General features: G+C 29.4%; 4 protein-coding genes across 4 annotated transcripts; 2 read left to right on the forward strand and 2 right to left on the reverse strand.

Annotated features, from left to right (window-relative positions):
• Positions 1 to 1,437: 1,437 nt before the first annotated feature.
• Positions 1,438 to 12,330, reverse strand: LOC113372367 (tyrosine aminotransferase-like). The gene is made up of 6 exons (XM_026612689.1): positions 11,922 to 12,330; positions 2,784 to 3,112; positions 2,418 to 2,692; positions 2,149 to 2,344; positions 1,885 to 2,067; positions 1,438 to 1,590 (listed from the first exon to the last, which is right to left on the reverse strand). Exons 1-6 carry the CDS (start codon positions 12,097 to 12,099, stop codon positions 1,453 to 1,455), a joined length of 1,299 nt encoding a protein of 432 aa, XP_026468474.1. The 5' UTR covers positions 12,100 to 12,330; the 3' UTR covers positions 1,438 to 1,452.
• Positions 12,331 to 15,894: 3,564 nt separating this feature from the next.
• Positions 15,895 to 19,285, reverse strand: LOC113372542 (NADH dehydrogenase (ubiquinone) complex I, assembly factor 6-like). Its single transcript, XM_026612883.1, has 5 exons — positions 19,141 to 19,285; positions 17,116 to 17,344; positions 16,759 to 16,991; positions 16,472 to 16,634; positions 15,895 to 16,104 (listed from the first exon to the last, which is right to left on the reverse strand). The coding sequence occupies exons 1-5, from the start codon at positions 19,257 to 19,259 to the stop codon at positions 15,919 to 15,921; spliced, it is 930 nt and encodes a 309-aa protein (XP_026468668.1). The 5' UTR covers positions 19,260 to 19,285; the 3' UTR covers positions 15,895 to 15,918.
• Positions 18,301 to 18,888, forward strand: LOC113372543 (UPF0587 protein GA18326-like). The gene has a single exon (XM_026612885.1). It carries the CDS (start codon positions 18,371 to 18,373, stop codon positions 18,848 to 18,850), a length of 480 nt encoding a protein of 159 aa, XP_026468670.1. The 5' UTR covers positions 18,301 to 18,370; the 3' UTR covers positions 18,851 to 18,888.
• A 57-nt stretch (positions 19,286 to 19,342) lies between the features above and the next one.
• LOC113372541 (lysine--tRNA ligase-like) lies at positions 19,343 to 22,048 on the forward strand. Its single transcript, XM_026612882.1, has 5 exons — positions 19,343 to 19,537; positions 20,002 to 20,269; positions 20,458 to 21,666; positions 21,733 to 21,871; positions 21,963 to 22,048. Exons 1-5 carry the CDS (start codon positions 19,494 to 19,496, stop codon positions 22,046 to 22,048), a joined length of 1,746 nt encoding a protein of 581 aa, XP_026468667.1. The 5' UTR covers positions 19,343 to 19,493.
• The last annotated feature ends 1,900 nt before the right edge of the window (positions 22,049 to 23,948 follow it).

A 23,948-nucleotide genomic window follows, 5' to 3' on the forward strand; every position in this document is an offset into this window, starting at 1 on the left:
ATATTATAATTTGTGATTATTTTTTCAAGAAACCATTACAAATTGAACATTTTCTTATTACGATCAAACTAAAAATTATTTTTACTAATTTCAATGTCTGCTAACTGTTTCATTCTACTAACTGTATTTAACTAACTTGTATAAATATTGTACCTATATTAAATTCTAATTAAGGCACTTATATCTAACGAATCAGTGTTTTGTCGATTTGTATATGTATATACTTATTACAATTATAAATACATATACAGAATAATTCTTTTATAACATGTATATTTTAACGTGTCGATTAAAATGTATTCGTATACTCAAATATGTTTTATTTTTTATGTCTTGGTAAAATAAATTTACAACTAAATTAAGGTGACTTACCCATGATTTGTATTTTCTCCTTGGCTACTGAATCCAAAAGTATTTTATCACAATTTTTGCACTAAACACCATGATTTCACCTCAATCCTACGAACACCCAACACGAACTGAATTAATTTTCTGGGAAAATATAGATAAATTTCAGGTATACCAACCAATAACAATTCGTCTTCTACAATTTTATATTTTCCATATCAATCGATATTCGATACATTTTTGTACATTTTTATAAATAGGACCTGTTTGTTGATTTATTAAAAACGGTATAAATCTTACCTGATACGCCACACTCACAAGATGATTATAAATTATTTATTTAATATTTTACTGGAAAAGTAGAATAATTTCATTGGAGCATAATGTGCGTTCCCAATTCCTAAAGTCTCTTCTGTAATCAATTATATAATTTTGATGATGAAAAAATTAACAAATATCAGATACTTGATATATAAAGTAAATAAATTTCTTACCTTAAATTAATATTTAAAAAAAACATTTTTTGGTTACTGCTTCTAAATTTATTTATATGTGCTACAGTTTGTTACAGAATATCACAACATGACTTTACATTTTCAATAAAAAAATGCTTTTAAACAAACATCTGCGTCACAAACGCTGAATATTTCACAAACAATTTTTGTAAATGAAAATTATATCGGTTAGCTTAATATAAGCTCTAATGTATTTTTACATGAAAATACTTCATTAGCAGAAGTTTACAAATTAATTAGAAGTAAACATTTTATAATTTTTTTCATAATATCAAAAACTATCAAAATTTTTTGAGACGAAGAATTGACAAAGAATAATATCACTGCTAAATAGTACAAAAAAGTATCCTGTTAATGATTTCAGAACTTGACCATCAATAAAAAAATAATAACATTATACAAATGCTTATACAAAATTTGAGTATTATATTAGTAACAGTTTTTTTTTGTCTTTTAAAAATTGATATTTTTTATCTTTTTATTCGATGGGATATGCATTAATAAATATAAAATTCCAATAAGTAGTTAAAAAACTTCTCGTATACATTGATAGTAACCCATCCTTTCTTCATAATTTTTAAATATTAACTTATATTTGCATTACTTTAATATTATTGTTCATTTTATAATGCTGTTCACAAAATTCAGCAATCCTCTTGCAAGCTTCCTCTATCATTTCTTCAGGTACGGTTAGCACCATCCTCATGTAATTAGGATACTCAAAACACTAAAACATTATAGTTAAATTTATTTAAAATAATTCTATATAATTATCTCGCGAATCTGAAACATATTTCATAATTTTGGCTAACAAAATATCAAAATGTTAAAGGTGAAATATGCTGACTATTATCACAATTTATCAGCATACATATTCGGATAAAGTTAATTAAATTTTTAAACAAATTAAAAATATCTTACGAAGTTTTGCGTTAAATAAATATAGAAATCACTGAAGGATAAAAAATATGATATACATATATTATAAATTTTGCAATAGGATTTTCTTTTATTTTTTTACCTGTCCTGGGAGACAAAAAACGCTCTGTTCCTTGACCAACTCCTGTACAAGATCCATCTCGGTTTTGTATTCCGGAAAATTCTCCATGTCAAGACCGATCATCATGTACATAGCACCCTGAGGCATTACTGGGGTCAAACCTGGTAAATCTTTCAGCATTTCGTATGCTAATTTGGCATGCCTCTGAAGAATTGAAATGAACAATTAAGAGATAGAAAGATGGCATATATTGATTAATTAATATTTATAATAAATCTTGCATACCGCGAGTGTAAGGACAAGATCATCGTAATATTCTTGTGGAGTATCTGCCAATATCTCTGGCAAAGCACCTTGTACCAAGGTATTGCTACCAATTATACGTGTGCTTAAACTTTGGAGGCCTTTGCGTACCCCCTTAAAAACATCATTTCTATCATTTATTATAATCCAACCCATTCTCCAACCAGGTATCAAAAACCTGAAAATTATAACGAAAACCTAAGAACAAAATAGATGATAGTAGTAAATCTTATATGAGACAATATTACTACCTTTTCGTGAGACCGCCACAAGAAAGTATGGGTACATCATCACTCAAGCTAGCCATGGAATGAAATTCATTGCCAGGAAATACGAAATGTTCGTAAATTTCATCAGCAATAATTGGAACTCTAAATTCGGAAGCAATATCGAGGATATCACGCAGATGATCAGCTGTGTAGACTGATCCACAAGGATTAGATGGGTTATTGACGATCATGGCACGAGTTTTGTCGTCAATTTGGGACCTCATGTGTTGGAGATCTACTTCCCATTCACGTTCGGGCTGGGTGGAAAAGATAAAGAAAAGTTAGTAGTAAATAACAAACTGCTGATAAGATGTAATAACAGTTTTTACTATTTTAATCCTTTATTACCAGCAGATTGTAATATTTAACTTGTATGCCCATCCCCTCGGCCAAAGTTCTATAAATCGAGAAACCAGGCCTGGGCATCAGTATATTCTCTCCTGGATTGGCCAGCACTGATATGCACATGTCCAGGGCACAGGAACAACCGCTGCAAAGGATGACATCCTGAGCTGTGACTGGGCCTTGATGTCGGCTATATTTTGCGACGGCCTCTCGGGCGGCTGGAAAACCAACGGCTGGACCGTAACCGTTGTTTTTTCCGGATTCTAAGGCCTTGCACAAGGCTTTTGGGATTGTTGAATGAGGTTTCAAGTTACCAAAAACAGTTGGGTCACCTGGATAAATAATCAAGTACTTTGGGTGTAAATTTTATCACTAGATAATATATTTTAGCACCCTTGAGCATGATTTAATATGATGTGAAATTACGGAAAACGGTTAAACCTCCCATGTGTCCTAGATTTATTACAAAGCTTAAGATGATGAATGGATGTATATTATTATAATTCATACCAAATATTGTTTTAATGTAAAATTTATTTGTACGATACGTAACACTCATTACATTTGTTTACTTGTATATAGGTTTGTGTGTATATATTTTTATATAAATTCATTTTTATACAATTATAATATTTTCGAAAATACAGAATTTGTATATAATATATAATATTTTTTGGATTATAGATTACCTTGAATAAATATAAATTTTATTGAAAATATAATATTAAATTTGATAAAAAAATCGAGTGCAGGAATATGCAGTTTATATGAATGTTTGAAATTAGTATATAATAATTTTTATTATTTTTTTTTTAACTTCCCGAAGGAGAAGTTTATGTTTTCATCAAAAAATCCGATTCGCTAATTTTATGTTTTCTCGACGTTTCAAGCCATTCTGAATCGAATGGGACCAAATTTGGAAAAAGTATGTGTGTGTGTGTGTATGTGTGTGTGTGTGTGTGTGTATGTGAACAGATTTTTTGCCGTAAATCGACGTTTTCTCAAAAATGACTGGACCGATTTTAAAAATTTAAAAGCCATTTGATGTATCTCGATGAGGACTATCGTCTCTGAGTTTTGTGCGGCGATCGGCCAGGCCGTTTCGTTGTAAATTGCAGAAAAGTGAAAAAATTTTCGCCCACGTTTTAGCCCGCAATTCTAAATCGATTCTGAAAATTCAAAAACCATTCGATAGATATTGATTGGGAATCGTGCTGATTAGTTTTTGGTAAAGATCGGCCGAGCCGTTTTCTTGTAATAACGTTTTAAAAAAAAAAAAATTGACGATTTTTATGATTTTTTTTTTGACGGTAGATACCATAGTTTTCTAGGTCATACTAAAATATTACGGCCCTATGACAACTCGTTTAGCTTTAAAAATTCGTCAAAGTTTGCAAAAATTGGTATAGTTTTTTTGACATTTGTCAAAATTAGACTTTTGATCGACGTTTTCTCAAAAGCGCCTGAACCGATTTCAGAAATTTCAAAGCCATTTGATGTATTTCGGTGAGGACTATCGTTTGTCAGTTTTGTGCGACGATCTGCCAAGCCGTTTCTTTGCAATTTAAAAAAAAGTGTTAAACTTTTCGTCCATATTTAAGCTCATCCTACCGAACCGATTTTAAAAAATCAAAAACTGTTCGAAAGATATTAGTTGGGAATGGTACTGATTAATTTTAGGTGAAAATCTACCGAGCCGTTTTCTTGTAATGAACTGTTGAAAAAAAAATTTAAGCCGATTTTCATGGAACTTTTTTTTGGCGATATACATCATGGTCTTATAGAACTTACTGTAATATTACGGCATTACGACAAGTAGTTTAATTTTAAAAATTCGTCAAACTTTACTAAAATTATTATCGTTTTTTAAAGTAGGATTGATGAAGTATATTATTTACACTTTTTTTTGATTAAGTCAATTATTTACACATATCGGGAAGTTCATGTAACTTGCCTCAAGGCTAAATACCAAACCAACTAGTTTTTTCTTAAATTAAATCAGAATAAGGTGAGTAATTCTACAAGCTACAGTAAGTACATAGTCTAAACAAATCTATAATGTAAAGTAAAGGAAAAAAAATAAATAAAAACAAATAACTAACTATAATAATAATAATAAAAAATAAATAGAAATAATAATCGTGGAAATTATAAAAAGAAATAATAAATTAACTAGTGGGGTGTATGGCATCGTGCCTTAAAGCAAATTGCTGGAACTTCCCGTACCGTAACGAAATGTTCGAGGAATACTGAATGGTTTCAAATAGATTATTATTAATATTGTAACATTGTCTAATATTTATAAGAATTATATAGAGTTATATTAAAACTTTAGTCAGAATAAAAATAAAATCTGAATTATTTTCGATATACAATGAAACTAAAAAAATATATATATACATTTTTTTTCCAAAATCAATTATTTTGTTAAGACAAGCAGAAAGTTCTTTGAATCATTTAAATCGGACGCTTAGTTCTCTCAAAAACTGTCATTTTTTACATATTTAGCTCCACATTTTCGAAATGGCTGAGCCTGCCTTTGCCAAAAACTAATAAACAATTCTCCCAATCATTACTAATTGAATGTAAGATCATTCACATCGGATATTCCGTTCTCTCAAAAAGTCGATTTCTATTTTCTGCACTCTTTGCTCCGTATCTCCGAAACGGCAGGACCTGCCTTCGCCAAAAACTAATCATCTCTTATCCCTATCAATAGGAATCGAATGTTTTTTTAACCATTCAAATCGGTTGATCCGTGCGCCCGAAAACGTGACTGGAAATTTGTATCCATACATACATAAACACACACACATCCATTTTTTTCTGAAGTATGCCAAAACGTTCAGAAACCTTTAAAACGTCGAGAAATGTAAAAAATTTCAATTTCGATTTTCAGCCCATTACAATAACTTACCCTACGGAAAGTTAATAATAGTAATAATAAATAGAACAATATAATAGAAAACTGTTTCATTGATGAGTTAACTAATTAGTTAATTAAGTAAATTAATATAAATCAAATTAGATCAATAAATGATTATAAAAAAGTATAAAATATTAATATTTATGTAAAGGATTTTAGATCATTTTTGATTTTCTGCTATTAAATTACAATCTGTGTTCACAAAAGAAAATATAATAATTACCAAACCATTTTTTATTTACTTCGGCCTTGCATTTTATGCGGAACTTATTTATTTCCTCATTGAATATATTTTAGTTTATACCTTTATTACCTAAACCGTTAAGATTATAACTATTTAGTTGTTTTAAATTTAACCCGTAATTTTTATATCGACATCAGAACTAAACATTTTCTATTTATCATCATTACTAGTAATTACTAATTACCATTACCGGAAAGAAAATATATAAGACCTACCAGTCTATTTTAAAATTCCCATCGGCCAATTACCCAATTAAGAATCAGACCTACAGTTTTGTACTTATATTTTATCTAGAATTATATAATAGACCTTGTCAGACCACTGTACTGGTGGGTGATTTGGTAGGTTACAAATAATAATTTATCTATAAATCGAAAAATATAACTACAAGCGATTAACAAGGTAACATTCTTGTTCCAGTCAATGGAAGTTTCCGATCGTTGCTGATTTGCGCAATCAGGTATTGCAGATTGTCAGTATAAAATATCTGTAGCAATAAATATATAATTATATATATATATATATATATATATATATATATTAGAGCTAACGAAGGTAAATACAAGTACTAAACAAAATACTTAAATAATTAAATTTTAATACAGATAAACACTTCAGACTTTGCGATCGATTTCATATCAATTTGAGCTCTAAAATTGGATTAAACTCAACTAATTCTAAAGAAAATACTGTAATACTATACGAATTATTTGTGTATTTACTGAAAATTTAATTTTAATAAATAAAAGAAATGTAAAAAACCAGATATCCTAAAAAATGTACTATCTTAAGTACTATTAATAGTATGAAAAAATATAAGAAACTTGAAGGTTTAAACCAATCTAAGGCGTTAGAAAATAAAATATTGTGTATAAAATTAAAAACTGTCTATAAATATATAGTGCATGAAATTAAAAAGGCATATTAGTGATTGCAGAAATAGAAAGATAAGTGTACTATAGTACATATAAAGTAAGTTTTAGATATTAATTCATTTATGAATAAAAAATTACTCAACATGTATTCATTTAATTTTAAACAAAACTTCATATTTGTATGATGTAAGTGTTTCATTTATTTACGTCATAATTTACATAAAAATTACCTCTAGCATTATAGGTTTTCTATCGATTTTAATATCGAAGCATTTCTAACTGTTTCACAAACTTAATATACAATTGCGCTTACATAAATATCAGAATTTATGTAAATAAATTAAATAAAATCATAATTTATATTACTAAAAAGTAAAACAGCATGTGGAATTTATATCACAATGAGGTAAAATAAGTACTATGAAAAATATTTACTGTGTCAACATGTTCTCTTTAAATAAATATCTTTACAAAAAAAAATAAAGATTTAATTATTGGAATCAACCCAAGCAACAGTAAATTTAACTATATTTCCGATAACCTGTTCAGATAAACCAAAAATTGTACATTGCATGATTATTTAGATTCATCTTGTCCACTTATTTTACTGAAATAAATCAATATGAAAACCAAAGGTTTTTATTCACTCACAGAAATCAAAGCACAACCTTCAAAAAATATATGCAAACTTATATGCTACATATTCTATTATTGCATTACAATTTTACCTAAAAATCTCAGTCATTGTGATAAAATAAGGTAAGGTACAATAATGTAATACAAAAAATAGGTTCTTGTTTCCGTATTATATAATTATATATATATATATATATATATATATATATCAATTATTTCAATTGAAAGTTTAATTAATAAATAACTATTTCATCCAGTATGTCCAATTTGTCAAATCATAATCGTTTAAGAATAATGGTTTTAAACGTTCAGCAGTAACCTCACATTTGCAGTCATCCATGTAAACTTTTAACCACTTTCTAGACTTAAATTCTTTCTTTATTGCAGTTTCTAGATTATAAGCGCAATGTTTTGTAAATTCTGGATCGATAATATGAAGAAATATTAATTCTGGTACATTTACTAGCAAAAATTTTAAATTATCATAATTAACATTAGAAACCTTCCTCACACAAAGCTTATGATTTATTTGCATCATTACAACTCTCAAAGTAGAGCAATGTGCAAGAGCATGCAATAAGTCTTGAACTCGAGGTTCTATTTCTTGCACATGGAAGTATTGTATTCTCGTCATATATGGCAACGCCTCACAAATGTCAGTGGCAAATATGCAAACGGACCCAGGAGGCCCTGTTAAACACAATGTTAAATGTGTTAAGTCTGGACAATTTTTGGCTACGTCTTGTAAAAATGCACCATTTCTGCTTTCAATGTTATGTAAAGTTAGAACCTTTAAGTGCTTCCACAAAGAGATGCTTCTTAAGCAGTTCGAGTACCATGTCATTGAAGTTTCAGAATTTTCTCTTTTTTTAATGCATAATACCCGTAAATTTGGGCAAGCGGCCGCTAAAGTCCTAATAGGCTGTTTCTCTTCATCATCTGCACTTTCTTGCACACCCAATCTCTGCTTCTTAGAACGGCTCTTACTTGGAGGCCTTGGAGCATTGGGGACATCAAATATTTGTTCATCATTTAAAAACAGATCGGTAATAGTTTTAAATGTATCTGGTAATTGTTTATCTTTAAAATTATACTTGATGTCAAATAAACATATTTTATAAATATCTCTCACAGTAATTTTCTTATCTCTCATTTGTAGTAAAGTATCATAAGCAAAAGCTAATCGATATGTTGTCCTGCGAGTCCATTCAACTGGTTCTAAATCAGGCAAAAATGCGCAAAGCAGTTCATAATAACCAGGTAAAGCACCATTATACAAATCTTTCAGAAAAGAACTATTTCTGAGCTTAATATACAAATAATCTCTATTGATAAGTTTATAATTTACTTTCCTCAAAGTAGGTGTAACACAATAATTTTTGAAACCTGATAAGAATGATGATAACTGATCAAGCTCCTTAGATCCTCTATATTCTATCATCAAAGTAGATAACTGCCTAAATCGTTCTTTATACTTTTGCAATGCCTCTCGTTGAATTTTACCATCGAGGTATGTGAATGACACAAATTCTAAATTTTTTAATACTCCGAGCAATAAGTAAATATCTTGGACCTGTAATTTTGTATCAAGTGCAAACAATTCTTTAAGATTGGTTAGTTTTCTTATAGCCAGGTATAACTCCTTTCGTGGTATCCAATACCAGCCATCGACATTAAGAGTAGTAATATTATTGCATCTGATTCTATTATTTACAATAAATTCGATATCTTGTTTGTCGAAGTCGATGACAGTGTTCAATCTCATGTGTCTGACTAGACTTTTAGAGGACATCATATTGTCAAAGAAAGCACATGTTTTACACATTTTGAGCTTTGAAGAAGTATCAAGCATTGAACAAATCAATGCTAATATTTCTAATGGTAAGTCCATAAATTCAACCATCGTGATAACTTAATTATTTGATTAAATGCGTTCACAAACATCAACGGATTAAGTTATATTGAAGTCATTAGAAAAGACAGAATTCATAATTTTGTAAATAAAGCAATTAATCTATTAATGCACAATAAGAAATAAACATTTTTACATCGGTTTTTAACACTTTTTCCTAAGCTTTTCACTAATGAATACTAAACGTCAATTTGACAATATTATTTGTGCAATTATATTTATGTTGTGTTGGCAATGTACATCTGCTCTTGCATGAAGTTAACACCTAGCGACAAACTGAACGCGGTTCATTCAAATTTAATATCGCGGAACGACTATGTCTCATGTATATTTAATTAATTCCAGATTCTTGTAGAATTATATTTATCATTTTTTCATGAAACTAGAATGTAAATTAAAACGAATCAAAGTTAAGTATGTTTCAGAATCTTTAATAATGATTGGGCTAAATGGAATATCAATATAATGGAATAGTACAAATTATATTAATTTATAAAATATATTGTATTAAGAGGAGTTAATTTTAACTGATAATTAATTTAATAGTTTAAAATCTTACAAATAGTTAGACTCTCCTGAAGTAATTATAGGAAAGGTACTTGGATAACATATTGATACATTATTATCTCAATATATAAATTATTTTGAAAAGTATTTAATATATTTATCGACTTGATGCATAAACAAGTACTCAATATTAATTGCTCATATTTCTAGTTTTTGAAAATAATAACTAAACAAATTTACTATTTTATGATATATGTAGTTCTTGTTCAACTTTGTAGTCCTGATATAAGCAGATATTGTCTAATACGTATATTTTTTAATTAAAATTTAAATCAATAATTTTGTTGATTAGTATTCAATTACCTTGTCGAACCACAGAAATGATTATATGCAAGTCTGGTTTATGCTGAATAATAAATTTGAATTTACACCAGAAGATTGAATAATATATTCAAGTGAATAAATAAAGATCGCATTAAAAGTTGATGATTTATTAAATAATTACAGTTTATGTTGCATTTTTAAATAATTATTTGCACATTTTATTTGGTAAATAATAAATAATAAAAATTCAATGTGATTCAATGAATGTGTTTTATAATACAGCAATTTTAAAATTTATAAATTTTGGCTCTTGTTAAAGACTGCCTTTTCTAAAGGCTTTTGGTAAAGTTACCTAAAAGTGGCTAGGAGTAACCTAGCTTCTATAAGTTTTTTGACATTATATGAATTTTTTTATTGCATTATATAATTTCTCGATGGTTCAATATCTACACACAATCTCAATACATACCAGCATGTACAATTTTATACATATGTGCAAATATTTCGTACTAATTAATTGATCTTGCCAAAATTTCAAAGAGCTTTCACATTGAATTTTTAAATATGTATGCGCAGATTATGCAAATACGGAATCTCGTCAAACTTGATATACGCATTCTAAGTAGCCTATAAAGTCGTTTTTGCGACGTTTATGCGACAATTCTACGATATAAATTTCCACATACAAACAAAATACGAAAACACAACACTCTTGAATATATAAACCAGGATATAAATATATGTATATTTATATGTGTGTATATATAAACTTGCTTAAAATACATATATACACACATAAATAAAAATATTTATACATAAATCACATAGCAGAATTAATTATTGTTTTATGAGCTTTTCTTGTAATAAAAGCACACATAATAATACCTAAAATATTACTCATAGATAAAGAAATGATATTACTATACTTAAATGTAATAAACCAATAATGATATCGTTTATGTAATGTGGTACCTCAGAAAAAATCTAGATTTATCCAAAATAATTATATTAATAATTAATAAATTATATTAATAAAAAAGTGTATACCTAATAATTGAAGCTAACTCTACCTTGATAGTATCAATTAATTTTACTAATCACATATACGATAATAAATATCCCCAAAAGCTTAATCATGATATTGCTAACCATAAGTTTTGAACTTGTGAAAATAGGTAATTGGGTTCCAATACATTTATTTTCAAAATTATTTATTTATAAATTAAATTAAGATTTATAAAACTTTAAAAGACTTGAAGATGCAAAACGAATCACTAGGGTGGAAAACGAAGCCAATATTAAGTTTAGCTTAGTTTTGTACATACATGTATATATGTACAAAACTAAGCTAAACTTAATATTGGCTTCGTTTTCCACCCAGTCTAGGAGAATATATAATAAATAATAAAAAAAATATTAATATATTAGTATTTGAAATAATTAACTAGCAGCAAGACTTACTTGTCTTGGTACTAGTGTCTTGATAGATTGATTTCAAAATTTATATATATAAAAAAAATCAGATTTGGCAAATTAATCCAAAAACAACAGTTATACACAAAATGTTCAAATAGGCAGTATCTATTATTTATTATCAAGAAATGTGTGATTTTAAAAAATCGCATTGTTTATAATAAAGCTCTGCAAGCTCGTGTGGCCATCTGCCACCTAAAATCGTCAATACACCAGATTAACCAGAATGGAATATATAACTCACCAATAGAAAGTGCTATCATCTGTTTATCAGGATTTGGTTCCAATTTCAAATTATCCACTATCTCACGAATTGGATTGACAGTGTTGGTGGCAAACTTTGACACTTTGACATCCCAGCGTCTTTTTTGAGACGCAAAGGGTGCAATTGGCTTCAAACCGTTTTCTGTGCCCGGGGACATTGACACACAAGATAACTAAATAATAGTCTGATAAGTTCAAAATTCAATTTAAGTGATGTTCACTATGTTTTAGATTTGTTTTTGTACAATAATATCCCAAAAATTTAAGGCACTATAGGATATTATGGTAGATTAAATAATTTTGTTCTACATATGAAAATTAAAAGTTCCAAGCTTATATCAAAATCTGCATTAAAATTCCCTCAATTTCAATTCCTGATCACCACGCTCTTCGCAATGCACTGATACTATTGATTCACAATTCTTAGTTTTTGTATCGGTTTAAGTCTTGGGCTGACCAGAGTCTGGTTTCAGAAATCCAAAACTAGTTTTATTATAGATATTTTATACACAATTCTCGTTTGTGTTAGTAAATGCATAAATTTATATATATACGTAGCACCATAGAACTGCGTATAGGTGAAAGTCCGTTTTGGAACTGACAATATTTAAAATAAAATCTACAAAATATAAAGCAAAATATGAAGCTTCTTGGAAGATATTTTGTTGACTGAATGACGAAGTGTTATCAAGACTATTTTGGCTGTAGTGTTTAATAGCAATCAGCCCTTTTCTATGATATAATCTCCGCTAACGGGAACTTGGCGGCTAAAATTGTTGATAAAGATCTGTGCCATAAACAGTTATGCAATGAAAGAATGTTGGGAATTTCAGTAAAAGCACACAATTTTGTCTTCTAACCGTGATTTATAAAAGATTAAATTAAAATTGTATCAAATTTCCATTGCTTCAGCTATATAAAATATTTATATACGCAAGTAAGAAATCAACAAAAAGTATCAAATATAAAAAAATAGATTTTGTGAGGTGTACCTGTTCATCTAAAAATATTTTTGTTTAAAAAATTAATATTATCCATTAAAATCAACTCAATTTTCTATTATCCAATGCTATGCAATGTCGTAGCAGGTCGTAGCACTTCACGATCCTTATCTGTGCGCCGTGCTACGAACGAGCTACTACGTTTAGAATTATAATATATTATTATATATTATTATATATTTTTTTAAACTGTTGATTATAACTTATAATTTCTTCAAGTATTATACTAATTTGTTCCATAAATATAAAATATAAATATGTACTCTAAACTCATCTAGAACAGCCTGTCTCCATGTTGTATAGTTTTGTTGCAGATGTTCTTCTAACTTGTTTTTTTATTATCCTAGAATAATTTATTTAAATTATTCATATTTAAGTTGAATATTGCAAATTCAGCTAATATATGCACTTTGACGACATGACTTTTGTCGTATGATTTTTAATCATGTAGAACTCTTCTGATACTTGAAATTTTTGTAACAGGTTTATAATTTGCACGCCTTGCTCAGTAATTAAACACATGCTATATATCCATCTACACACACACATATATATATATATACATACGAGGTCTGTTCAAAAAGTACCCGGAATTTTCGTTTTTTCAAAAAAATATTTATTTATTCGTCTACATTAATGTGGTCCCCTTCAAAGTAGTCCCCCCCCAGATATAATACACTTATGCCAGCGTTTTTTCCAATTTTCGAAGCACCCTTGATATTCACTTTTTGATATGTCCTTGAGCACTCTCGGCGATTTTCTTCAATCGAGGAAAACCGCCGTCCTTTCATGGGTCTCTTCAACTTTGGGAATAGGAAAAAGTCACACGGAGCCATATCTGGTGAATTTTTGCACTTTGCAACACTTTATTTCATTTTTTACGCAAAATTTAATACAAATTCTTTGACTTTTCGATTCTTCCATTGTAAAAATCGCCGAGCTCAGAAAAACACGTCGAACCTTAGCGACTACCACAGACAAAGTAAACAGTGAATATAGCTGAAAATTTCATCATACTTTAGGGGCATGTATACCAACACAATAAAAAAAAAATTTTGACAATCAGACACTCCAGACCCGCGAAATTTAATTATTAGTAATTCCGGGTACTTTTTGAACACACCTCGTATATATGAGTGTTTGTGTGTTCGTGTGTATGTGATCCAAATTTTTCATCTATGTTTTCTTGCAAAACTCAATGAAAAATTTGCCAGTGAGTTCGCGGCCTAAAGAAACTCCTTAAAATATTATATGCCATCAAAATGTTTAATTATAAAAAATTATTATAGTTTAGAATTTCAGACCATGTATATTTCATTCTGGTTTTCATACTGATCGCCGTTGACGCCTTAAATGGAATACATTTTAGATTACCAAGTAGAATTAAATGTGTAGAATAAATTAAATTTAATTAATACAATTACAGATATTATAAGTTAGTAAGAAAGATATCAGCTGGTCGCATTGATTAGTTTCTAGGAACAAATTTTATCAATTAAAAACTTGTTTATAAGAGTTGAAGAATCTTCAATTTATTGTACTTTAAAGATTTTATATAATTTGAGGTGGAATACCAATGTGTTACCAAAACCCCTTGAAATCTGAAATATGTGCATCGAATTAAATGTCATTCTAGTTTTTATAAGCGAAACAGGAAAACCGTGATAAACATGGATCCGGTTTTGTTTTGCTTGCGATTGGCTGATGATCTCACACACCTTCTAAATTAAATCAATACAATATATAGATATATTTCAAGATAAACACGTGTCGCAAATTCTGTTTACCAATTATTTGTCCTCCAACCAACCTCATTTTAATTATTTGCAACATCGGATGGCGTAATTTTATTATCATAACAAATTATTTTTTTAATTATTATTATTTTTAATTTCAACGATCAGATTGTAAACGGATAATTCACCAGTTGAAGGGGTAGAACGGACAAATTTGAAATAAAAAAAGCACTTGGGCTATGAACAATCACAAAATTAAGTTTTATCCATAAATATCCAATTTGCTAATTGATAAGCTGCATGTACTTAAATAGTAATCATTTTGTAATAAAACTTGTTAATACTAATAATGTTGCTGAATTAACATTTAATTCAATTTAATCTATAACTTCCCAAAAAATATAGTATATCAAAGTAATGCTTCTCAAAATAGCCAGAGTATCCTATAGGCTCATAAATCGTGTTGGGTATTTTTAATTGATAAATAATAATTTAAAATTAAATGTATATTATAAAATTTTAAATTATTCAGTAGGTACCAGGTGAAGAACTTCATCGATGAGTTTTGTAATCGTAACGACTAATTAATTTTTCTTAATTTTATTACTAAGCAGATTCAAACTAGAATTCGATCTCGTTTGTGCTATTTTACTCAGAAATGTGCTTAAAAAAAGAGAATATTACGAGTTAGAAGACAAATATTTTACGCATAAATTAAAATATTATAGGAAGATAATTAGATTCTCGAAAAATGATATTCAAAAGTATTTCATACAAACTAGAAGCGGACCAAGTGCGTCAAAAGCTGTTGATTATACAAGATCTGCCCCATAACTTAAATTTATTCAACGTATGCAAATAGCATTAATTACGAAATACTGGTTTAGAACCATGAACGATGGATATATCAAACTGTTAAAGTACTAATACTGATAGTGGAAAATTACCAAAGTTACTATCAAAATATTTGAAGTAATTGGTAAACCGAAACTTTGATTCATACCAATAGCAAAGAAGAATTAATTATATAAATATTATTTGTTGATTAATGATATAAAATAATAACATAAAATGTTCTATTTACATATGATTTATTTTTCGTGTTTTGAGAAATTTGAAACAATAATTTTACTAAAACACACATAATAATCGCCAACAATTACATTACAATTCAGCATACGTTATACTGTTGAACCATTTTTGCTTTTTCCTTGACTAGCTTAGTTAAACTAAAAATAATTTAATATTTCCTGCGTAACTTATTCCAATAAATCGCAATTGGTAGCATATGATAACGTTGACGTAATGAATCATCAAAAACTCTAAAATCTGCTCGACGCAATCTTTCCAAATAATTAGCGATCGCCGCGGCTGGTAATAAAACTGGTCTGGCTTCTTTTGGCACCGATTTGGTCAATTCGCGAGCCTAAAATTTATTCAATTTATTTGATAAGATCAAGTTCAAATTACCATTTTAGATGTTGGATAAACCAAATGATGAAAAGCGGTAGTTCAAACGTTAAGGTAGTGCTTTTGAAGAATTGCCAAAAATTGCTACTTCAACATATTAATTAGAATTGTTTCATAAAATTACTTAAAATTTCTTTAAATTTTTATTATTTTATATGTTTACTTTCGTACATCATGGCCTTCTATTTATCTCGGGTTGGCAACCCAGGGGTCATTGAATACCAAAATGGTTGATATTGGTATCAAACAAGGGACTAGTTTGATTGACTAGTTTTGACCACGTCGAGCTCGAATTTTTTAAAATAAAACAAACAATTTCTTACCTTCTCTAAATGATAGTTAGCCTCGCTTGCAATTTCAAAGATAGCGTCCCTAGATCCTTTACTATCTTGCTTACGAATTATTTGCTCTTGTGATAATCCGTGCTTCATGAGTATTTGTTGAGGTAAAAATACTGATCGAGACTCAGTAGTTATAGCAAGAGACCTGTGCGTCAAAAGGACAAAATTTAATCATTGACAGATTATTTGGAAACAAAATATAAAATTTCGACAGGCGATTAGAAGTAAATATTTATTTCATATAAAAGAATAACTCGTTTTCCATTAACCTTAACATATTGGCGATTCCTTGAGCTTTTCCTAGATGTGAAGCAGCATGATCTGCATGAACATTCTTCACTCCACATCCTTCCAAAGCTAAATAGTAAACACAAGATACACTATCTTCGGAATATTTCAAAAGATCTTCGGTGGTCACACAGAAAGATTTCAATAAACGTAGCTCGCGACTTTGTAAAAGTCTTTTTAAAAATGATTTTGTGAGTTTATGGCTTTTCACCGCCTGAAAGAGGTACATTTCTGGAGAATTATAAGAATAGGCAAAGGCTCTAAGCCCCCGAGGCACAGCTAAATATATAGTTGTTTTATTCAATGTGATAATTTTATTAGTGTGGAATAAAGTTTACCTCATTCACTTCAAAGACTATGGGATTATCAGGTATGGGCTCTCCTGATTTATACATATTATCAACTGCCTCTTCCCAAAATTTTATCCGGGCTTGGCCCAATCTGGCGTCTGAAACGTTACTCTGAACGCGTGCAATTTCCGCATTAAATGCTCGAATTGCAAATGCGCAGCGCCGAGCATTATTTGGAAGTAATAGAGTGCACAAGAAGTTCTCATAATCATATTGTCTGTAAACAAAACTTTACTTCATACTTGAATTGTTATTAAAATATACAACTAGTGGGGTGCATGTCATCGTGCCTTAAATATTGGTACGAAACCCAAAAAAAATTACACAAAATGTGTACACATTATTAAAATTTCTATAAAATATCTGATAATTTGATGTACATATATCCAATAAACATGTTCGACCGCCAAATGACATTTTTTAAACTTATTTTTATTGAGAGTACATAACCGCTGGACCTGCATTCCCAAAAACTAAATCAGTTCTTCGTCTTGTCAATACAAGTAAAATGTTTTTTGAATCATTAAAATCGGACGCTCCATTATCTATCTTAAAAATTGAGTCACCGATTTTGGAACTTTTTGCCCCGTATCTTCGGAACGGCTAGACCTGTCTTCACCAAAAACTAATCAGCACGTCTTCTTATCAATACGAATCGAATGTTTTTTTCATTATTCAAACCGGTTGATCGGTGTTTCCGAAATCGTCGACGAAAATTTGTATCCGCACACACACACATACATTCATGTTTTTTAAGGTATGCCAAAATATTCAGAAACCTTTGAAACGTATAGATATATAAAAATTTTCATTTTCGATTGCTATAACTTACCCAACTTTATACTTTTTTATCTATGAACTTACCTACGGGAAGTTAAATATGGCGCGGTTTCTTTTTAAAAAAAATGTTGAAGCGTTTATTCTTAGCAAATAATATATATATATAGGATACAAATAAATCAATCTTAATTTTTAAAATATATAAATAATACAATAAAGATTTCGTTATATTTTTGCCAGTTAGAATCAAGTTAGAAAACTAAAGACAGGAAAATGGAGTCCATTTTGCTGTAATGGAACTTAGCTAAGCTCATGCTAAACTTATTTTATGGTTGGTACCATTGATAACACTAGCTGTCAAAATTTAACATTTGTAACAGCAACAAATACATTTCGTATCAGAATCCAATAAGCATTTAATATATTAGTTTCCATCTTACTTTAGTTTGTAATTTATTACAATATGGTAAAATTTAATTTAGAGGTTAAAGCATCCTTAGAAAATGTAGAAAAGCTTTCAAGTGGACAGGACCACACCTGGTTTTTGAAAATAAAATGTACTAGTTGTGGGGAAACATCTGACAAATGGCATGATTTATGCCTTTCAGAAACAACTTCCCATGCCCACGAGAAATCAGAAATGAATTTCCATATGAAATGTAAATTGTGCAGCAGGGAGAACTGGATGAACATTATACCTGATAGTTTTAAAGATTATACGAACTCTGACTCAGAGAAGTATAAGCAAATTGTTACATTTGATTGCCGAGGATTAGAGCCTGTAGATTTTAGTCCTCGGGATGGCTGGTCAGTCTCAATTGAAGAAGGAGGGACATTTGACAATGTAGACCTTACTGATAAAGAATGGAATGATTACGATGAGAAGATTGGTCAACCAGTTGGAATATATGAATTTGAATCGAGAATAGTTAAGACAAAATGAAGATTTAACACTAAATTTGCTATAAAGTTAATTCTGAAGCAACAATGCTTTTTGCATAAATGGATGCATGATTGTATGATTATATTTGCCAAATACTATTTATGTTACATTCAATATGAAGTTATTGAATAAATATAGTTATATTTTCGAGTTATTTTGAAAATGTGTTTCTATTGCCTGTATATATATATATATATATATATATATATATATATAACGTATAAAGCTTTGTTATAGTTTAAATATCTTTTCAAGTCGATATAAATTGTTATTATTATTGTTAACTTTACCTTACGCATTGCATACAATATTTAGCTGGTGAATTTTGCAAATTGGCTGCATTGCTTTTCTGACGTTTTAAGGTTAGGATCAGACGTTTATTATTATTTATCACAGATTTATGAAACATTTCACGATTTTAAAAAGAGTTTAAAAAATGTCTCGTAGTTCTTTTGAAGCTAATTGATTTAAATAACTGAATTAAAAAAAATAAATTTCAATCGTTACTACAAATTGCACATTCTAGTTATGCGACTCACTTCACATCAATTCATGAGATATTCGCTGATTATAACATTATTCACAAAAATAAGTGTCTCGTCGTCTTAAGGATCATTTGGACTTCTTAATTAATTTCCAAATAATGGCTGATGCAACCGAAGGAAACACTGAAAAACTATCTAAAAAGTAAGCCCATATATCAAAATTATAAAACTATTTCTAGTACACAGCAGTTCAGATGCCGGTGTATTAATTAACAAAACTTGTAGGTTATAAAAGGCATATTCACGTGGCCACATATGTTTTCCATAATATATCATTTATATTTTGATTTGGAAAATAATGTTTATTATATCTAGAACTGTACGACCATATATACAAAATGTTATGATTCAGAATTTCGTTGTTAAACGGAATTTATCACAATGCAGTAGTTTGTATTCTAAAAGGTCTGTATGTCATTTTTATAACAAAATGGTACAGCCATGGTTAACAAGATATATGTATATCTTTCATTGTAACAAAACCATTCTCCAATCATTATTTTTAAGTGTAATAAGAGTGATAGAGACAAGTTATTATAGATACAATTTTTTATGATGTATTGTGATTCAGAAATCTAAATATAAACATTTCTGGGGATTCCACAGTGAGCTCAAACGGAGGTTGAAAGCAGAGCAAAAGGCAAAAGAGAAAGCTGAAAAGGCAGCAGCTGTACCAGAAAAGCCTTTAAAAGAAGCCAAAAAGGAAGTTACAAAAGTTGATGAAGAAATTAGCCCAAATGAATATTTTAAACTCCGAACTGCTGCAGTAACTGCATTAAAAAATTCAAATGATCCTGATCAGCATCCTTATCCTCATAAATTTCATGTTAGCATTGGTTTGACTGAGTTTATAGAGAAATACAAGGATCTTCAGGTATAAAGTTGTGATGAAATTAATATTTTTTATTTAATTAAATGTCTAATTAAATTTTTGTCAATTAATTGTATAAAATTCAATAGTTAATATTTGCACATGAATTCTTATTTTATTCTAATATTCTGCATGAATCTCTCTTACTTGAAATGTTTTAATTTGAGAAAAATATTATCATAATTTTATAGGATGCGCAAATATTGGAAGATGTTACTTTGTCAGTTGCCGGAAGAGTGCACGCCATCAGAGAGTCTGGAGCTAAACTTGTATTTTATGATTTGAGGGGAGAAGGTGTCAAAATTCAAGTTATGGCAAATGCAAAATTATATAGTTCTGAGGAAAAATTCACAGAAGACACATCGAAAATCCGTCGTGGTGATATTATTGGTTGCATTGGACATCCTGGGAAAACTAAGAAAGGAGAACTGTCTGTAATGCCAACAAATGTAAAACTCCTTGCCCCATGTCTACACATGCTTCCTCATTTACATTTTGGATTGAAAGATAAAGAAACACGATTTAGACAACGGTATTTAGATCTTATATTGAATGATAAAGTACGCCAAACGTTCCATGTGCGTGCTAAAATCATTGCATATGTTAGACAATTCTTAGACAGTTTAGGCTTTTTGGAAATTGAAACTCCTATGATGAACATGATTGCTGGTGGAGCTACTGCCAAACCATTTGTCACCCATCACAATGACTTAAATATGGATTTATTTATGCGCATTGCGCCTGAGTTATATCACAAAATGTTGGTTGTTGGTGGTTTGGATAGAGTTTATGAAATTGGTAGACAATTTAGAAATGAGGGTATTGATATGACTCACAATCCAGAATTTACAACCTGTGAATTCTATATGGCCTATGCGGATTATCATGATGTGATGGATATGACTGAAAAACTAGTTTCTGGCATGGTGAAGAAAATTCATGGCACTTATAAAATTCAGTATCATCCTGATGGGCCAGATGGTGAGAGTGTAGAAATTGATTTCACACCTCCTTTCAAACGAATTTCTATGATTCCTGCCTTGGAAGAAGAGTTGAAAGTTAAATTTCCAGCATCAAACACATTGAATACTCCCGAAACAAATAAATTTTTAAGTGATCTGTGCATTAAACATGAGGTAGAATGCCCTGCACCAAGAACCACTGCTAGACTCTTAGATAAATTAGTAGGAGAATTTTTGGAAGAAAAGTGTATAAACCCATCATTCATTTGCGACCACCCTCAAATTATGAGTCCTTTGGCTAAATACCACAGAAATGATGTAGGACTCACAGAACGTTTTGAATTGTTTGTGATGAAAAAAGAGATTTGTAATGCTTATACTGAATTGAATGATCCAATGGTTCAAAGAGAGCGTTTTGAACAGCAAGCAAGTGACAAGGTATGATCTTTGTAATATCAATTAATATAATGGAAATATATTAATATTGCCAATTTTGTTTGTTAGGCTGCTGGTGATGATGAAGCACAACTTGTTGATGAAAACTTCTGCACTGCATTAGAATATGGTTTACCACCTACTGGAGGCTGGGGTATGGGAATTGATCGGTTAACAATGTTTTTGACTGATTCCAATAACATAAAGGTATGAAAACTCAAGAATTACAATATAAATATATTTACAAAAGCTTCATTTAGCTATTTAATTATTCATATAATAATTTAATTCTTACAGGAAAGTTTTTTATTTTCCCTGCATGAAACCTGATGATCCAAATAAGAACAAAGAAGTTTCTGAAGAAGCTGAGCATATTGAGAAATAACATACACCAAATAATTGACTTTGTTCAAATATTTATTATGATTGTGAACTATTTATTAAAAACATGTTTTTTTGCTTGTGTACAGTTTGTTTACAGTAACAAATTGCTTCAACCTATATATAAGGTTTTATAAAATTGAACACATATGCAGTCATATTAGTACTCCTTTTGTTGATAGATGAATAGTATTTGAAGTCACATTATGCAGTTTCAGGATTGTTATTCACTAGTTTTGAAGCAGAATCACAGGGTCGCTTGAGTAGAATTATAATGTTCTCCAAGTTCTAGTATATAGCGGTGATATGGTTAAAATAAGTGGTTCTGTATTAAATTCTTCTCCTTGAATTGTTGGAGGACCATCGGCTTGTAGGATTTCAATAGAAGTTTTAAAATGTTTGAAAGTGCTTTTAAGTTCAATTTGACCACCCCAAGTATTGAGTATTTTCAATTTTTGAACAATAATCTTCGAACTCTGTTCATGAGAGATTCACCTTCTGCATTAGTCATAAATGGCAAAATTCAGTCATGTTACTTCTTATATAATCACTGGGTAAGTTTCGTAACTCGCTTGTAGAAATGGGTTGCTTATTATGGAGTTTCAATGATGCTCTACAGCTTTATATAAACAATCACATCAGAAGGCACCTCATAAATGCTTAAATTTCGAGATTTTTAATATTGATTTTAGAGCTTCGAGTGTTTTATGTCTAGCACCATGCTTGTTTAACTCTTCTTGGTCTTCATTTCTTTGCAGGCGTTCCTTCTCACCAAAGATTTTTTATCTCGACGCCCTTCTGGCTCTTGATATTTTCTGATTTGAACTTGGGTCTGAGGCATATCGCACCTCATTTTCTGAAGGGCTAGCTTTCTCGTCACAAAAAAAATCACTAAATTGTTCTTCTAAATTTAGCAATTTCAAGTAGAATATCTTTTTTATTTTTTTTTATTATTTTTTGCCTTGTTTTTTCAAGGATGTTATGTCGGCGCTTGATATTCTTTTTGGTTTTAAATTTATTTACAGAAATATTTTCTTCAATATTTGTGCCATTATGTTATTATTGTAGTTTATATTGAATAAAAAAAGAAAATGTATGTAAATGAAAAGAATAAGGATATCCAAGTAAATTAATTTAAACAAATACAATGTAAATGGGAAAAACTTTTATTTTATATATTATGTTAACTAACCTACGATTTTGACGTTTGAAGGTTTGAAACCAAGGAAGGTTTTCACTGTTTAATTTGGTTACACATGTTGCTAACTTTAATTGCTTCGATGTCAAAAATGTTTCGCTGAATTAACATGTGCGTTAATTAAGGACTTTTTAATTAAATCTTTGATTGGATTCTGTTTAATTTGTACATCAACTCGTTTAATTAATTTAGTAGATAATAACTGATATAGGAAATTCATCGCGAAATGTTCATAAAAAGTAAAAAGTTGGGTGTGTTGTGAAGGTGCCTAGGTAAACTTTGAATAGTTTGATAAGTATCTTTTCAGGGTCTCCATTTTGAATCAATTTTATAAATAAAACAATTCATTCACAGCGCCAATGTATCCTTTAATTATATACATGCAATTATCAATAGTATAATTTAATATGTGTGCTTTTGTTATTAATCATTTACAGCGCCAATGTATCTTTAATTATATACATGCAATTATCAATAGTATAATTTATATGTGCTTTTGTAGGTTACTACTTAGGTACTTTCACCACATATCTGTTTTATCGAATTCTAAATTCACGAAAGTCTCTAATATAAGTTTTGTGTCGTGTATTGTGTAAAGATTTTACTCGGACAATTGGCAACAGGTCAATAGACTTGTAAAAGACTAAAGTTATGTAGTGGTTCTAAAGTAGTAATTTGTGTCGAGTACTTGAGATTTCTGGAAGAT

The sequence above is a fragment of the Ctenocephalides felis genome, unplaced genomic scaffold (assembly GCF_003426905.1).
Source record: "Ctenocephalides felis isolate EL2017-DRISC unplaced genomic scaffold, ASM342690v1 CF-g0.4_SCAFFOLD_01604, whole genome shotgun sequence".
Classification (NCBI taxonomy): domain Eukaryota; kingdom Metazoa; phylum Arthropoda; class Insecta; order Siphonaptera; family Pulicidae; genus Ctenocephalides; species Ctenocephalides felis.

Bases quoted from the DNA above. Each gene is read 5' to 3' on its own strand.
- LOC113372367 (XM_026612689.1), bottom strand. From the start codon at position 12,099: ATGTCCCCGGGCACAGAAAACGGTTTGAAGCCAATTGCACCCTTTGCG. The intron at 2,693-2,783 runs GTAATAAAGGAT...TTTTCCACCCAG, and splicing joins TTAAATATTACAATCTGCTG to CCCGAACGTGAATGGGAAGT. The intron at 2,068-2,148 runs GTATGCAAGATT...TCAATTCTTCAG, and splicing joins ATCTTGTCCTTACACTCGCG to AGGCATGCCAAATTAGCATA.
- LOC113372543 (XM_026612885.1), top strand. From the start codon at position 18,371: ATGGTAAAATTTAATTTAGAGGTTAAAGCATCCTTAGAAAATGTAGAA.
- LOC113372542 (XM_026612883.1), bottom strand. From the start codon at position 19,259: ATGTTTCATAAATCTGTGATAAATAATAATAAACGTCTGATCCTAACC. The intron at 16,635-16,758 runs GTTAATGGAAAA...TTTGACGCACAG, and splicing joins GGAATCGCCAATATGTTAAG to GTCTCTTGCTATAACTACTG. The intron at 16,105-16,471 runs GTAAGAAATTGT...AATAAATTTTAG, and splicing joins CTAACTATCATTTAGAGAAG to GCTCGCGAATTGACCAAATC.
- LOC113372541 (XM_026612882.1), top strand. From the start codon at position 19,494: ATGGCTGATGCAACCGAAGGAAACACTGAAAAACTATCTAAAAA. The intron at 21,667-21,732 runs GTATGATCTTTG...TTTGTTTGTTAG, and splicing joins AACAGCAAGCAAGTGACAAG to GCTGCTGGTGATGATGAAGC. The intron at 21,872-21,962 runs TATGAAAACTCA...ATTCTTACAGGA, and splicing joins TGATTCCAATAACATAAAGG to AAGTTTTTTATTTTCCCTGC.